Source organism: Lycium ferocissimum, chromosome 10, assembly GCF_029784015.1.
Source record: "Lycium ferocissimum isolate CSIRO_LF1 chromosome 10, AGI_CSIRO_Lferr_CH_V1, whole genome shotgun sequence".
NCBI classification, from domain to species: domain Eukaryota; kingdom Viridiplantae; phylum Streptophyta; class Magnoliopsida; order Solanales; family Solanaceae; genus Lycium; species Lycium ferocissimum.
The window spans coordinates 20,624,495-20,641,227 of NC_081351.1; the positions used below are offsets into that span (position 1 = coordinate 20,624,495).

The window sequence follows — 16,733 nt, forward strand, 5'->3', positions numbered from 1 at the left end:
GAATTGAGAATACTCTTTGGAGTGAGAGTTTGTTTAGCTAGGTAGCTATAGAATAGTGATAGTTATAGTTCATCATAGGTGGATTCCTTTGTTGGCTATGAACCATTTTCCATTGATATTTATATGAGAGTTGCTTATTTGTGGATTTCAAGTTTGTGACTCTTGACTGAATTTCAAATAGTACAGGTTCATTGATTAATTTCCGATTGGGAGGGTTTGGGTTTAATATACTCAAGTTTGCCCATAGAATTCATTATCAAGTGGGTCTTGCTCATATCCTTCTCTTCTCATCTTAAATTCTTCACTTCTCGCCTTTGATTTCTACTCTATCTTTTGTTTCCGCGTATTTGTTGTTTGAAACCGTGTCTTCCACAAGCCGGATCGTATCACAAGATGCATTATACTAAATTTTTCTATTTTGTTCTAATTTTATCGAATGTCTCCTGATAATGAAAAAGCTAATTAAGGTTAATTAATGAGATAGAAGAGATAGAGAATGAGACACAATAAATCAAAAAAAATGAACTTCTAGTAATTCAAAACTCAATATATTATTAGCATAGAAGAAGTAACATCTTCTGACTCAAATAACTTCATAGCTAGGGAACCCCTAACATAAATAATAACATAGAAAAAACTAGAAGCAATCATGCCCTTTAAAATGATCACATAAAAGGTTCATGCTTTAAGTTTATTTCACTAACAAAACTACATTACGCTAAATTCCTAAAAAGAACCAAACTTTCTTGAAATGTTCAAACTTGATCAAGAACTTGACACTCTTTTTCTCCACCCTTTGTGCAAGAATCATCACCACCACCACTATTGCTTCCTTCAAAATTGATCCCTTTGTACCACTTAGCAAACAACACAAATGCAACCAAATCAACCAAAGCCAAACCAAATAGCAAGAAATAGAACCTATCAATGTGGCCATTATTTAAATTCTCAGGTATCCATCCATGCCTTGTCCCTCTTGCTGTGATTTGCATAACCATATTCACAAGCATGCTACTAACATAATTTCCTAGTGACATTGATGCCATGCAAAGTGAACTCCCTAGGCTTTTTATCCCATCAGGTGCTTGTCCATTGAAGAATTCAAGTTGTGCAACATACATAAAAACCTCTGAGGCACCAACAAGAATGTATTGTGGAATTTGCCAAAAAATGCTTAGTGAACTTGTTTCATTTCCAGGGATTACTCTTCTTAGCCTGACAATTTCCGTTACCCCTGCTGCAACCATCGATAGCATACCGATAACTAGTCCAACTCCCATCCTCTGAAGCTCAGTTAATCCCCTTGGATTCCCGCTAATCTTCTCGGCTAATGGTACCACCATGAACCTGCAAATAGGGGTCACAAAATTAGCCTATAAAAGATGAATCGCTTAATCAATCTTTTTTAGGGTAAAATTCACAAATTGTAACTTTTTGGCCTTTGTAATTGAAGAAAAGTCACTAATACAGGACCAAAAAATGGTCAATGGAGTTTCACATGTGAACTTTGAATCTCCAAGATAATGGCTATTATTTCAATTATATAAATGACCGAAAAGTGGCTAGTGGGGTTTTTGTATTTCTATCTATTTTTATGTGCCCAATTAAGCCCATTTGGACCAGTTTGGACTAAATATATAGTCCAAATTAACTCATAATATAAATTGTCAAAATATCTTTAAAAAGATCTTTTTTGCTTGATATATAATATATATCCATAATAAAGAAAAAAATTATTAGGTAATTGAACAACATATAACAAAACAAAGAAAAAATTAAAACATAGCAATAATTTAGCTCATGACGACTCGCCCAAATTCAATCCAACCCGCTCATTTGACACCACCCTCGTAAACGTGCACGTTAGCACGCTGCATATGTCAAATGCTTGACATCTTGGTCTTGGTAGGCGAAAATGACCAATCGTAGCATCCATGACTTCACCTTGCTCAACAAATAAAGAGGCCATTTGAGTAAAGATCACTGAGTACATTATGGTGCATAGCCAAATTGGACACATTCTTATAATGCACTTTGCTTCTTCCACTTGTGTGATAGTGCATAGCCTCCATGGGTTGGTCACTGGCCTTTGTCTATCTTCTTCTGTCATTATTGTTGCCTTGTCTAGTTTCCTAGACAATTTTTCTATAATGTGATTACAAATAAAAAATGAAGCTTTATATCATAGGCAAATCAATAATCTATGTGTGAATAAAACATATGGAATCATTAGGTTCATTATAGGAGAATCAAGAATCTAGAGTCAGAATAGGATCATTATATAGACGAACTAGGAATCTTGAGTCAGTAAGTTAATTACATATGCGAATCAAGAATCTAGAACCAGTAGACTATAGGCGAATCAAGAATCTAGAATCAGTAGGTTCATTATATAGGTGAATCAAGAATAGCTAGTAAGTTCAGAATAAGTACGATATGATTATATGTACACATATTCGAGTTTATGCATCCTGACCTAGATCTTCCTTTAATTTATATCGAGATACTTGTGATTGCTAAAGTTTATAAGCATACTAAACACGTCTTGGCATAGAGAATTTGTTTAGATGACGTTGTAGAAAAACAAGGCGTCAATTATTGCCTTTTTCAGATATATTTGTTATATCCCGCATTTTGTACGTCGGAATATTTTTAAGTTGGTTGCGAAGAGTTATGGACAAGACTATTTTCCGACTTTGTTGTAAGGCATAAGTCGCTTATGATTGCGTTGGATGGAATATTAAGGAAGTTTGGGGTTAAAAGTTATTTTAGAAAAGTATTAGTTCATGAAAAAAAAAGAAAAAAAAAAAAAAAAAAAAAAAAGAAAGAGGGCCATGTGGCCGGCCACATGTGTTGTGGGCCATGGCCACATGGAAGCCTATTGTGTATTAATAAAAGATGACTCAAGGATCATTTTTCATCATCTTCACCCTTAGGAAAAATCAAGAAGCTTGGAGAAAAACAATACAAGGCCATTCGGCCATGGAGTGGAAAAATGAAGACCCAAAAATCTCCATCAAAAAAATTGTTTCTTCTAGCTTTCATATCAATTGGAAGGTCCTCGTCGACGTGAAGTAGTTGTTGGAACAAGAAAACCGCTTGTTGTCGCGATTTGCCAATTCTAGCCGAGGAAGAAGTTAGGTGGAAGGTAAGATTCAATCATCTTTACATGTTTAATAGGTGTTTGTGCGTGTTGTGATGTGAAGAAATGAATGAAAACTCATGAAATATGTTGAGTTGAAGTTGGGCCGTGTGTGTGTGTCTAGGCCGTGTGTAGTGTGTGTAGTATAGGAGTAGTGAATTAATTGTATATAACTTGTTTGGGTGTTGTGGTAATGTGTGAAAATGAATGAAAATCATGGAAGTTGTGGAGTGGTTGTGGTGGCCGAAAATAGGTTATGTTGCTTGGCAAGGAATGAATAAATTTTATTTAGTGTAATTTGGTTGTTGTGTTGTGGATTATGTAATGAAAATGAAGGTGTTGGATGATACAGGTTGAGGTTGGGATCATTTGTAAGCTAATGTAGAAGTTAGCATAATGATAATATGGTTTCTTACATTTACATGAATGATGTTGTAAAATGTGGTTGTTGATGTAATTGATGAAATTGAAAGAAAGAAACGTATTGTTGTTATTCTTATGGCATTGGAAAGTTTCGGGTGGAGTGGCCTATTGGTTGGGTCGTTTTGAATATTATATGGATTGCTTGGAATGTTCTTAAATCATGTGTGAATGGTTGCGGATTAGTAATCGAATATATGAGCATTGGTATTGAATTGATCGTATGTAGTTATTTGAAAATAAATGAAATGTTACCGAATTGTGTAAAAAGGAATTATTAATGTTAGAATGCATTTGGGAGTGAATATTGATATTGTTATTATGTTTGTTGGTATTGTTGATAATGATTTGGCCGAGTTAAATTCTCGGGGATGTCCAATTTATAGGGGAAATCTTTGTGAAATTTCGGTAGATAAAGTGTTAATTTGGTATTGAATGCCTAAGTGCTTATGGCTAATGATCGATACCTAATGACGTTATTGTAGATTATGAAAGTCGAGACTTAAGGTTGGATTAGCTTAGGAAGCGGCTAAGGTATGTAAGGCTTACTCTTTCCTTCTTTGGCATGTCTTAGACGCGATTAAGGTATGACATGATTTGTGCTTGGGGTAACTCGGCTCTTACGTTCCGAGTATGCATATGATTTTCATTTGCTTCATGATGTAACATACTTCATATGATCCTTAAGTCTTATGTATGCTTGGAATCTAAATATTGCATAAAGAATTTTGTTCCTAAAGATCCTATGCCTAAAAACGTCCGTAACTTTCGTAAAAAGAACCGGATTGCTTTGAAACGTCTGTGGAAAGTTTTGTACCGTATAATGACTTTGATTTTCATTGGCGGGCTCGGAATGATTTGATATACGACTATGGTCCCTACGATATTTTGATGTACTTATGATATTTGATATGTTTTAAGTACCGTCCAAATTATATTCGATATGACTATTGTCTATTTTTAAATGACGATTCATTCGTTACTTCATTGAGTCTTTGAAGATGATTTATGTGCATATAGTTTCTCACTACTCTTGCTCGTGCCGACCTCAATATGTCCTCCATGCGTCCGGGCCGGCGTGTATTCGTGCGCCTCGTTGCATTGTTCACCGCGTCCCTCATTAGAGGGCCGGGGCACGTTATATTTACCGCGTCCCTTGCTAGCGGGGCCGGGGACGTTATACGATATGATGATATGGGAGAGGTGGCCAGGATGGCATATGATGATTCCCTTTTACCGCGTCCCTCGTTAGAGGGCGGGGCACGTTACATGTACGTACGTATGATATGATTTTACTACGCGTCCCTCGGCTGTAGGGCGGGGGCACGTTATATGTATATGTGTATACGATGATTTCATTCGCGTCCCTCGCGAGAGAGGCGGGGCACGTTATATGCATACATGATGGTTTTATGGAAATGACATACATGATATATGTTTTTAAAGGCAAGTCTTATGGTTTTTACCGTACTCTTTATGTCGGTATAATCCCGCTTATTATATTTCATGCTTTACATACTCGGTACATATTCCGTGCCGACCCCGCTTTTCGGGGGGGGGGGGGGCGCGTTTCGTGCGCGCGGGGCACACCCGGACGAGTTGAAGATATTAGGAGAAGATGTTCCAGTGGGAATGGCGAGCTCCATTTTCTCCGGAGTACAGCCGAGTCAGAGCATTATGATATGGTTACACGTTCCATGTTAGAGACTTTGCAGGCAATGTCGTGGGTATAAGGTGTCGGTTGTGTAAGCGGCTTTGTAAGCCGATGTGTTACTAAGCATTGTATTATGAGTTCTGTATGTTTCTGTATGTTACAGATTTTCTTTGATTCGAGAAGGGTAAAAAGAAGTATATTATGTTTCGAAAAATTATCGTTATGTATTAGTGTTATGATTTGGAAAGCCAGCGTGATTATGAGTATTATGTGAGTCAGCGGGTTCGCTCGGCCCTAAATAAGGGTCGGGTGCCCATCACGCCCTAACGGAAATTAGGGTGTGACAATATTACTAGTGGAATATTAATTAGGTGAGACAGTTAAAGATAGATGAAAGGTAATTGGATGAAGATTCGTATGATTATAATGCTATTAAATATTTTTCTTAAAGAATACGTAAATATCTTAAAAGACGGATAAAATGAAACGAAGAACTGCTTACCTGAAATCGTTACTATGAAGGATTTTCCTGGTTCCTTTAATGCTTGATTCTGAGCCATCCATTTCATATAGCTCTGCCCCATTAACATTAGGCACACGCCACTTACGGAACGCGGCAACAAATACTTGAGCGACACGTGGCAACGGGTTCCCAAACGACTTAACATACCTATATCCAGGAGTTCCCAACAAGAAAATAAATAGGCCCAAAAGCCCTGCAGCAGTGGAGGCCCAAAAGCCAAGTGTCCATTTACCACCATCTTCATAATAGACCAAAATTGTGTTGGAAATTAAAGATCCAGCATTTAGTGCAAAATAGAAGTAGCCAAAATAAGCTGCCCTTGATATTTTTTCTTTGGGATTTGCTTCATCAAATTGGTCTGATCCAAAAGTTGCAATTGTGGGCTGGTGGCCTCCATAGCCCAAAGCCACTAAGTATATGGCTAGGTAAAATAATGCAGTGCCAATTGGAGATGGGGGTATGCAATTTAGTATTCCATCTCCACATCCATTCGGTTTGATCAAGAATAGCCAAGAGGTCAATGATATGATCACTAGTCCCTGGTTAAGTCACAAAACCAAAGTTAGTCAATGAAGGTGGATTCAATTTATATGCAAGTTAGTCAATGAAGGCGGATTCAATTTATATGCAAGTTAGTCAATGAAGGTGGATTCAATTCAAGTTAGGAGACGTGCAGTCTTATAGACCATAAAATGAATTGTATGTCGAATGCTGTTTGGATTTGCCAACGAGGCTTCATGATGCAATTTGCCTCTGTTAATTGAATGCTGCGTTCAGTGGAGTTGACAAATGACAACTGATCTTTACTTTTTTTATTTTTTTTATTTTTTCCTTTCATATTTCCCCCTTCTAATTAATAATTATTTTAAAGGGGAGTCTTGAATTAATGATAAAGTCATCTTTATGTGACCTATCAGTTACGAGTTCGAGTCGTGAAATCAGTTATTGATACTTGCGTCAGAGTAGGTTGCTTGCATTACATCCCTTGGATGCGGTCTTTCTCCGGACCCTGCGTAAACACAAGAAACTTTGTGGATTGGTTTATCTTTTATGAGCTAACGAGATTTTATTCAAACACGGGAAATCATTGAAGGCTAGACATAATCTATGTAATTAATTAGAAGTTCAAAATGACTACTTCATATTATAGTTTGCGATGCTTTATAAGCAAGTGTAAACAAGAAACGTAAGAAACTTTTACGTGATGGGATTAGGAGTTCAAGAGATTGTAAAATTCCAAACCTAGACATATTTTGACTTTGTGTAACACTTTAAGACGAGTTTTTCTTAGTTACATATTTGGATCACTTGTCGATTTGTATCAAGATCCATTATACTAAATTTTTCTATTTTGTTGTAATTTTATCGATTGTCTCCTGATAATGAACAAGCTAATTAAGGTTAATTAATGAGATAGAAGAGAGAGAGAGATAGAGAGAGAGAGAGAGAGAGAGAGACGCAATAAATCAAAAAATGAACTTCTAGTAATTCAAAGCTCAATATATTATTACCATAGAAGAAGTAACTGAATCAAATAACTTCATAGCTAGGGAACCCCAAACATAAATAATGACATAAAAAAAAACTAGAAGCAATCATGCCCTTTAAAATGATCACATAAAAGGTTCATGCTTTAAGTTTATTTCACTAACAAAACTACATTACTCTAAATTCCTAAAAAGAACCATGCTTTCTTGAAATGTTCAAACTTGATCAAGAACTTGACTCTCTTTTTCTCCACCCTTTGTGCAAGCATCATCACCACCACCACTGTTGCTTCCTTCAAGATTGATCCCTTTGTACCACTTAGCAAACAACACAAATGCAACCAAATCAACCAAAGCCAAACCAAATAGCAAGAAGTAAAACCTATCAATGTGGCCATTATTTAAGTTCTCAGGTATCCATCCATGCCTTGTCCCTCTTGCTGTGATTTGCATAACCATATTCACAAGCATGCTACTAACATAATTTCCTAGTGACATTGATGCCATGCAAAGTGAACTCCCTAGGCTTTTTATCCATCGTGGTGCTTGTCCATCAAGAATTCAAGTTGTCCAACATACATAAAAACCTCTGAGGCACCAACAAGAATGTATTGTGGAATTTGCCAAAAAATGCTTAGTGAACTTGTTTCATTTCCAGGGATTACTCTTCTTAGCAACGCGACAATTTCCGTTACCCCTGCTGCAACCATCGATAGCATACCGATAACTAGTCCAACTCCCATCCTCCTCCGAAGCTCGATTAATCCTTGATTCCCACTAATCTTTCCGGCTAATGGTACCACCATGAACCTGCAAATAGGGGTCACAAAATTAGCCCATAAAAGATGAATCGCTCAATCAATCTTTTTTAGGGTAAAATTCACAAATTGTAACTTTTTGGCTTTTGTAATTGAAGAAAAGTCACTAATACAGGACCAAAAAATGGTCAATGGAGTTTCACATGTGAACTTTGAATCTCCAAGATAATGGCTATTATTTCAATTATATAAATGACCGAAAAGTGGCTAGTGGGTTGTATTTCTATCTATTTTTATGTGCCCAATTAAGCCCATTTGGACCAGTTTGGACTAAATATATAGTCCAAATTAACTCATAATATACATTGTCAAAATATCTTTAAAAAGATCTTTTTTGCTTGATATATAATATCTATCCATAATAAAGAAAAAAATTATTAGGTAATTGAACAACATATAACAAAACAAAGAAAAAAATTAAAACATAGCAATAATTTAGCTCATGACGACTCGCCCAAATTCAATCCAACCCGCTCATTTGACACCCTTACCTGTAGAGAAACGTGCACGTTAGCACGCTGCATATGTCAAATGCTGACATGCTGGCTGCTGGTAGGCGAAAATGACCAATCGTAGCATCCATGACTTCACCTTGCTCAACAAATAAAGAGGCCATTTGAGTAAAGATCACTGAGTACATTATGGTGCATAGCCAAATTGGACACATTCTTATAATGCATTTTGCTTCTTCCACTTGTGTGATAGTGCATAGCCTCCATGGGTTGGTCACTGGCCTTTGTCTATCTTCTTCTGTCACTATTGCTGCCTTGTCTAGTTTCCTGGACAATTTTTCTATAATGTGATTACAAATAAAAAATGAAGCTTTATATCATAGGCAAATCAATAATCTATGTGTGAATAAAAAATATGGAATCATTAGGTTCATTATAGGAGAATCAAGAATCTAGAGTCAAAATAGGATCATTATATAGACGAACTAGGAATCTTGAGTCAGTAAGTTAATTACATATGCGAATCAAGAATCTAGAACCCGATGAGGATCGTAGGCGAATCAAGAATCTAGAATCAGTAGGTTCATTTTATAGGTGAATCAAGAATAGCTAGTAAGTTCAGAATAAGTACGATATGATTATATGTACACATATTCGAGTTTATGCATCCTGACCTAGATCTTCCTTTAATTTATATAGAGATACTTGTGATTGCTAAAGTTTATAAGCATACTAAACACGTCTTGGCATAAAGAATTTGTTTAGATGACGTTGTAGAAAAACAAGGCGTCAATTATTGCCTTTTTCAGATATATTACTAGTGGAATATTAATTAGGTGAGACAGTTAAAGATAGATGAAAGGTAATTGGATGAAGATTCGTATGATTATAATGCTATTAAATATTTTTCTTAAAGAATACGTAAATATCTTAAAAGACGGATAAAATGAAACGAACTGCTTACTTGAAATCGTTACTATGAAGGATCTTCCTGGTTCCTTTAATGCTTGATTCTGAGCCATCCATTTCATATAGCTCTACCCCATTAACATTAGGCACACGCCACTTACGGAACGCGGCAACAAATACTTGAGCGACACGTGGCAACGGGTTCCCAAACGACTTAACATACCTATATCCAGGAGTTCCCAACAAGAAAATAAATAGGCCCAAAAGCCCAGCAGCAGTGGAGGCCCAAAAGCCAAATGTCCATTTACCACCATCTTCATAATAGACCAAAATTGTGTTGGAAATTAAAGATCCAGCATTTAGTGCAAAATAGAAGTAGCCAAAATAAGCTGCCCTTGATATTTTTTCTTTGGGATTTGCTTCATCAAATTGGTCTGATCCAAAAGTTGCAATTGTGGGCTGGTGGCCTCCATAGCCCAAAGCCACTAAGTATATGGCTAGGTAAAATAATGCAGTGCCAATTGGAGATGGGGGTATGCAATTTAGTATTCCATCTCCACATCCATTCGGTTTGATCAAGAATAGCCAAGAGGTCAATGATATGATCACTAGTCCCTGGTTAAGTCACAAAACCAAAGTTAATCAATGAAGGTGGATTCAATTTATATGCAAGTTAGTCAATGAAGGTGGATTCAATTTATATGCACCTACAGTATATAGAATTTGTCCACCCTTGTTCAAGAGAAATTTTTTTTTTAGTAACAACCCAAACAAAGAGATTAGCCTCTTGATCGATCGATTAGTGATATTGTCCATTTAGGCCTAAGCCCCCACGTTTTTAAAACATGCTAATAAAGTTTAAGGGTTATTTCTTCATATACCAACATCTCTCGGCGTGCTTTTCCACCTAGGATATCACATTTAACATGTTGTAGTCGATTGCCCTACATTTCAGGTAACAAGCTAGTTCTACTTGTTATGAATGGCTACTTGTGGTTATATTTAGTGACTTGATAAACAATGACCCTAAATAATTCACCACATAGTTCCAACAACAAAAACTGCAAAAAGATAGCAACGATACTACTAGAAAAAGATAGTTTCAATATTTCTCTTATAAAAAAATCGCATTAACTAGATTTTAATTAGTCTTCGTTTCATTTTATATGACACTAATTGACTGATAACATTACTATTGAAGAAAGAACTGGCTTTTGGCACATACCACTAGTAACCTTAGAACTTGTGATCCTATAAAACATACTAAGAAATTTCCATGCTTATAACAGTATATCATTAAGGATATATAAAATGGGAAATGTACTATAAAGGCTTTTCTAAATACATGAAGTTGTACGTATCATTCTTTTTTAAACGGACTAAACAAGAACAGAGTGCTATAATAATAATTACCAGGAGGAGAATAAGCTGAAAAATGGCGCAAGTGAGAAAACGTCCCCAGTAAGAGTCACTGATGAAAGCTCCCAAAAGTGAACACAAATAAACAGTTCCAGTCCATTTGCTGACATTGTTAGCAGCAGTAGCATTGTCTTGTCCCAACACTCTTGTTAAGAATAATACCAAATTCACCCCAACACCAAAGAATGATAGTGTTATAAGTCCTTGGTTCACTGTACAAAAAAAAAGAGAGAGAGAGAGAGAAAATCTACTAATCAATACTTCAAAGAAAATTAAACCTTTTGACAGATATCAGAGGGGCCAGAATTTTCATTAAGAGGATTCGAAATATAAAGAAGTACGCACACGAAGAAGCTAAGGGGATTAAGCTATACACATAAAAGATATTTTGACGTTGTATATACAGTGTAATTTTCTGGCAAATAGGTTTGGAGATGTTGAATGAACCCCCTTGTTTTCCCCTACCTCCGGCCTTGAGGCTTTAGAGCCGGTGCATGCGAAACAATATAATTATACTCTATTCATTTCAATTTATGTGACACAGCTTGATTCGACACGGAATTTAAGATAAGGAGAATTTGAAACATGTGGTCTTAAACATGCTATAACATTTGTGTGTCTATTAAAACTACTCATTAAGAGTAAAATGAAAAGTTTAAAATTAGTTGTTTTTAAATTTAGAAATTGGTCTTTTTTTAACGGTCCAATACAGAAATAGCGTCGATCATAAAAATTGAAAGGAAGGAAGTAATTATATATTTTAGTTTTTTTTTTTTTTTTATATATGTCTACATTATTAGAATAGAAAGTAACATATTCAGTTAAACTTCTTACTACAGAAAAAAAATGCTAAGTTAAAGGTTAGAGATAAAATACCTAGACAAAGAAATGCTGAATACCATCCACCAGTTTTTTTGCTTCTAAAGACTTTAAGCTTGTTCACGACTCTCTGCTTGAGGCCTTTGTTTATTCCAGCTGAATTATTCTTTTCATTTGTCTGTGCCAAAAAAAAACAAAAAACAAAAAAGCATTATATGAACAAGTACTTAATTAATGTAGTTTTCTTTTTACGATCAGTATATTTTAACTGGTCAAACGATATTAGGTTTGCTACATATGGTAATTACTCGTGATTACAGGTCACTTATTAGTGTGCTAACCTTTGGAATGACTTGAGTTGTGTCCATTGTGGCCATTTGGGACATTCTCTGCAAAATTCAAATGCAAAAGAAATTATTATACTAGTATCAGCGGCGGCTTAATAAAATTGGTGGCCAAACCTCAATAAATCATCTCAAGTATATTCAATAAAACTAGCTTCTCCATGCGTCACACATGCATCTCGTACGTGACACGTGCATCTCATGCGTCACACGTGTGTTACACGTGTAGCCCGTGTCGATTAGTAAAAACTTTTCAAAAATCACATATACACTGTTAAAACATGTGTTGAGATATACACCAAAGTTAAAAGGAAATTAGTTCAAGCTCAAAATGACAAAGGATGATCCTCCTTCAATGACTTGATAGTTACTCTTAAATTATTGGAACTTATGAGATATGACAATTATAAACAAGAGTAGGTTGACTTATAAATTAGATAGACTTAATTGATTAAATGAATGGAGAAAAATAGTTAGGTAGATGTGGTAGATTAGCTTTGTGGAGGGAAAAAATAATTAGATTATACCAATGGATGAGAAAGAAAGAAACGTATTAACTATTAATATATAAATAGAAGATTAAAAATTATATATAATAATGACTTTTGAGGCCTAAAAATTTTCTAGGCCTAAAGCAAGTGCTTTACTTGCTTGGGAGTTGAGCCGGCCCTCACTAGTATATAATTTAAACTTATAAAGCTGATATAATAGTGTAATTTTTTTTACACTAATCGTGTGTATAACTTAATCTCTAGTATAAGAGGACTCCTAGAAACCACAACAAAAGTATCATAATGACTAGGTTTGGGTTCGCAATTTTCAATGTACTATATTAATGTATGCATGTCACTGCCAGGAAATCACTAATTCCCGACGCAAACCCCTTACTGACGAGCCTTCGGACAGAATGTCCATCAAAAATTAGCGATTTTCTGATAGTGTGCGTAGTTTATACAAAACTATAATTTGCTCTACGTGTCACACTATTGCATTTTTTTTTTTTTTTTTGTGTGTATGAAGAACTAGCTCATATGCATTTTGAAGAAGAACAAAACTCACTCAAAGTGCTCGACAAAAGAATATTATGAATATTCTTATGCATGCAAGAGAAAGGCTGATGAAAATTGGTTGAAGAAAATAGCTCATTATATAGACCAATATAAACAAAGGGTCGTTTTCAAGAATTATCTTTCATCAGGGGAAAAAATTTATTTAACATATTTTTCATAAAGAACAAATAAAAAATAGTGCCACAAAACTTGTCTCTAGTTTCATTGAAAGCCTCAGCAAGTGGATTTTAATATGATGACTGTGAAAATGATTCTTTAAAATTTTTCTCATGTTAATATTTTGTTATGTCTTTTCATGGTATTCTTTAAATTCATGAATCATTTACAATATAAAAAATGTACAGTCTCTCACAGTCCTTCCAAAACAATCCAAGGTTCAGCATGATGATTTAAAGTGGCAAGTTGAAAAATAAAAAAATTGCAAAACTTCTTAAAATTATGATATCAATATATTACTAGTAATTAGTTCTATTTCTTTTCACTAAAAATCAGATAACTGTTCCACTTTATTTTCTTCTCTATAACTTAGTAGAAATTCAAATATGACACCACCTATCGGACTCTGGAGCGGATGTATAGTTCAGGTTACAAATCAGGTTAATTTTGACCTAAATCCTATATCTATCTTATGAAAACCTAAACCTATATTTTATTTTATGAAATTTATTAAGTTTGTACAAATTAAATCTAAAATTCAATAACTCAAACGGAATAAAATTTTAAATTCGTAAATTTCAAATTCAGAATTCGCCAGAGTTAGACTTAGCAAGGATAAGGGTTAATGGACAATGTCATAATCTATATCAATGATAATAATATGACTAAAAATTTTGACCTCTAAATTTCTACTTTTTCCACTTTAGGTGCTGTCAATCAAGAAAAAGCAAAGAAACTTCCAATGGTCGTAATGTTCATGCAATTTTTACTAGTAAGTGAATTATTATGTGTGCACTTATCAAACTTTAAATTTTCTTCAAGTCATAATTTTAAACATTCTTTAGAGATGTGACAAAATAAAGTAAGAGAAGAATATAATAAAGAGATTTAAGTACGTTATATATACTGATCATCACAACTATTAACTAGGCTAAAGATTCGAATTACCTTTTACGGAACTTAGTCGCTGAGAAATTAGCAGAAAGTTTCGTGATAGTATCTGATTCCGGTGATGGCGATGAACGTGTATCGATAAGAACAACGTTAAGTGTTGGCTGGAAAATCACTTGCCTCGCCGGAAAATTGCCAATGCTAGTAAAATTACTAGTGAAATCTTTTGTCATTTATGGTAAGAATGAAATAGGGAAAAAAAAAGTTGAAATTTTCACTCTCAATCTTCCTCCAAAAACTTGTATAATCTTTTCTTTTTTCCTTCTAAAATAGACAATATCAATGGATTAAGAAACTTTAATTTTCACACTTAAAAGTCCATCAAACAAAAAAACATAAGACATGAACAAGAAATACTCCCAATTCTTGAAGATTATGAATAAATGAAGAGAATTAAAAAGTTGAAATATTGCTAAAGGGAAAGAGCAATCAGCAGTATGTAAAAAAAGATTATGAATGAAGAGAATTAAAGAAGTGATTAGTGAATTAATTAAGTTTGTCTTTTATAAAGTTTTAGAGCTAAATTTTAGAATTCTGTTGAGCAACAAACTCCTAATAAAACTCTAACTGTTAAATCTACTACTACGCAAAATACTTGGTAAGATTACTAAATTTGAATGTTTCTACCTTTAACAGTGACGACAAGTCAAACAAATTAAAAAATATTTGAGCATGTTGAAAATTATTCAAATTAAAAGAGAAGATATTTTTAAAAGAGACAAATTGCTTATAGCAAACATGATATGATAATCGAAAAAATAGAGTAAATAACCTAATACACTATTAAAAACGAAAATTTACAACATAAATGGGTGCGCTACTTAAAAAAATATATATGACTCGGAAATCCTTCAGAAAATTGCTCGTCAGAAATATTTCGACGTACTTTTTGTTGAACAGAACATCCGTTGGAAGTTTCCTTTTTTTAGTAGTGATATAACATATCAAATTACGTCGATAGTGAAAAAACTTCACTTGTGTGAGCTTTTCTCATATTGTCGGTCTGGGTGACTCGTTACAGAATAAAATATAGCCTAAGGTGAGTTAAAATGGAACGACATTGTCAGTAATGATATATATAATCTTCCCCCAATTTTATTTGAAATTGACGCATTATATCAGTATAATAGATAATATAAAAATTTATTTAAAACTGTTGTATAATATAAAAATTAATTTAAACTGTTGACTAACTTATATAAACAGTATTACATTACTTAAAACTGAACCTAACATGGTGAATATTATATTCAAAAATTCGAGTACCAAAATTTTTAAGCAAGATAATAGAACTGCCTAATTAAACGGCCCTAGACAAACTAATCTACCTATATTAAGTCAATTTTTCTTTTTATGGTTCAAAAGATTATGCATCAATCCTATATTTTCTAGACTAATAAGTGGAAACTGGATTTCAGCTAATTAATTAACACTAGAAAACCGCAAAAGCCCATAGAATTTTTTTTAAAAAAATGTGATAAGGACAAGTCCATATTATACCGTGGAAATTCAATGACTTATCAAATCACTTTTAGAAGATTCCTCCTCAAAACTGAGTCATCTTAGGATAATAAAGTTGATCATAAGTTGTTCCCCACTCATATATCTCAAACTCAATTACTGTGCATATTTATGGGGAAAATTGGTCCCCACTTCTTGTCATTTACACTATATATGCTGACTAAGGAAAATTATAAATTCTACCAAAAGAATACGTTATTTACACCAAACTATATAAATTATTATAATTAATGGTAGATAAAGTTAAGGTAAGAATAAGTAAAAATCACTAATCATATTTAACGACAGATTAGCAACGAATCATGTTAGCAACTAGCTAGTTGGCAATAGATTAATGACGAATTTGGTAACTAGTTCCTTTTTCTTTCTTTTTTTTTTTTTTTTTTTTTTTTAGTGATGTGAAGACACACATGTTATGTGTTTGGTGAAGTGGTGTAAAGTGTAAACATACCGAGTGTGTATAATGTATTTCAGTCTTATGATTTCATAGAAGTTAGGAACTAATTAAGGTTTGAACCGTGCAATCGAGAAATCTCAAAATAGGAGCACTTCTCCCTTAAACGGACTATACTATGCGGTGCGATTTTGGATTGTACAATTATTTTCAACTGATCACATTTTGGGAGCATCTTTGAAAAATAACCACTATCAAATTCTATAAGTGAAATTACTTGATAGTTGTTATTTTCAATTACAAAGATTGAAAAGTAGCTATTTGTAAATTTTATATATTTATATTTGTTGGGTTAGTAAATTCCGGATACTATTTAAATTTTTCTTAAAAAAAAACATTTGATATTGTGATAGAGTAGCTAAGTTTTAAGTTAGGTGCCAAAGAGTTAGCTCTCCTCAAAGGAGTTAGCTCTTTAACAAAAACAAGTAAGACATTTGATTGAGATTTGAGATAAAATTACAATTGATAGAAACTTACAAATTCCAGACCTTTTTTAGTAACTCATACGAGATGTGTTTTACATCTACAAAAAATTCTATAGACATTTGTGCTTCCTAGAAAGTCATATGTCAAGTATGTTAGAATTACTTTCAA

At 34.0% G+C, this 16,733-nt stretch overlaps 2 protein-coding genes across 2 annotated transcripts; both read right to left on the reverse strand.

Moving 5' to 3' along the window:
• Positions 1-551: 551 nt before the first annotated feature.
• LOC132034696 (protein NRT1/ PTR FAMILY 7.1-like) lies at positions 552-7,283 on the reverse strand. The gene is made up of 4 exons (XM_059425066.1): positions 7,251-7,283; positions 5,719-6,278; positions 1,857-2,132; positions 552-1,347 (listed from the first exon to the last, which is right to left on the reverse strand). The coding sequence occupies exons 1-4, from the start codon at positions 7,281-7,283 to the stop codon at positions 756-758; spliced, it is 1,461 nt and encodes a 486-aa protein (XP_059281049.1). The 3' UTR covers positions 552-755.
• On the reverse strand, positions 7,280-14,940 carry LOC132035176 (protein NRT1/ PTR FAMILY 7.1-like). The gene is given in 8 exon segments (XM_059425466.1): positions 7,280-7,783; positions 7,786-8,036; positions 8,536-8,823; positions 9,461-10,020; positions 10,819-11,036; positions 11,701-11,821; positions 11,985-12,032; positions 14,162-14,940. Coding segments are annotated over 7 exon segments (1,824 nt in total). The 5' UTR covers positions 12,030-12,032; positions 14,162-14,940; the 3' UTR covers positions 7,280-7,442.
• Between the last annotated feature and the right edge of the window lie 1,793 nt (positions 14,941-16,733).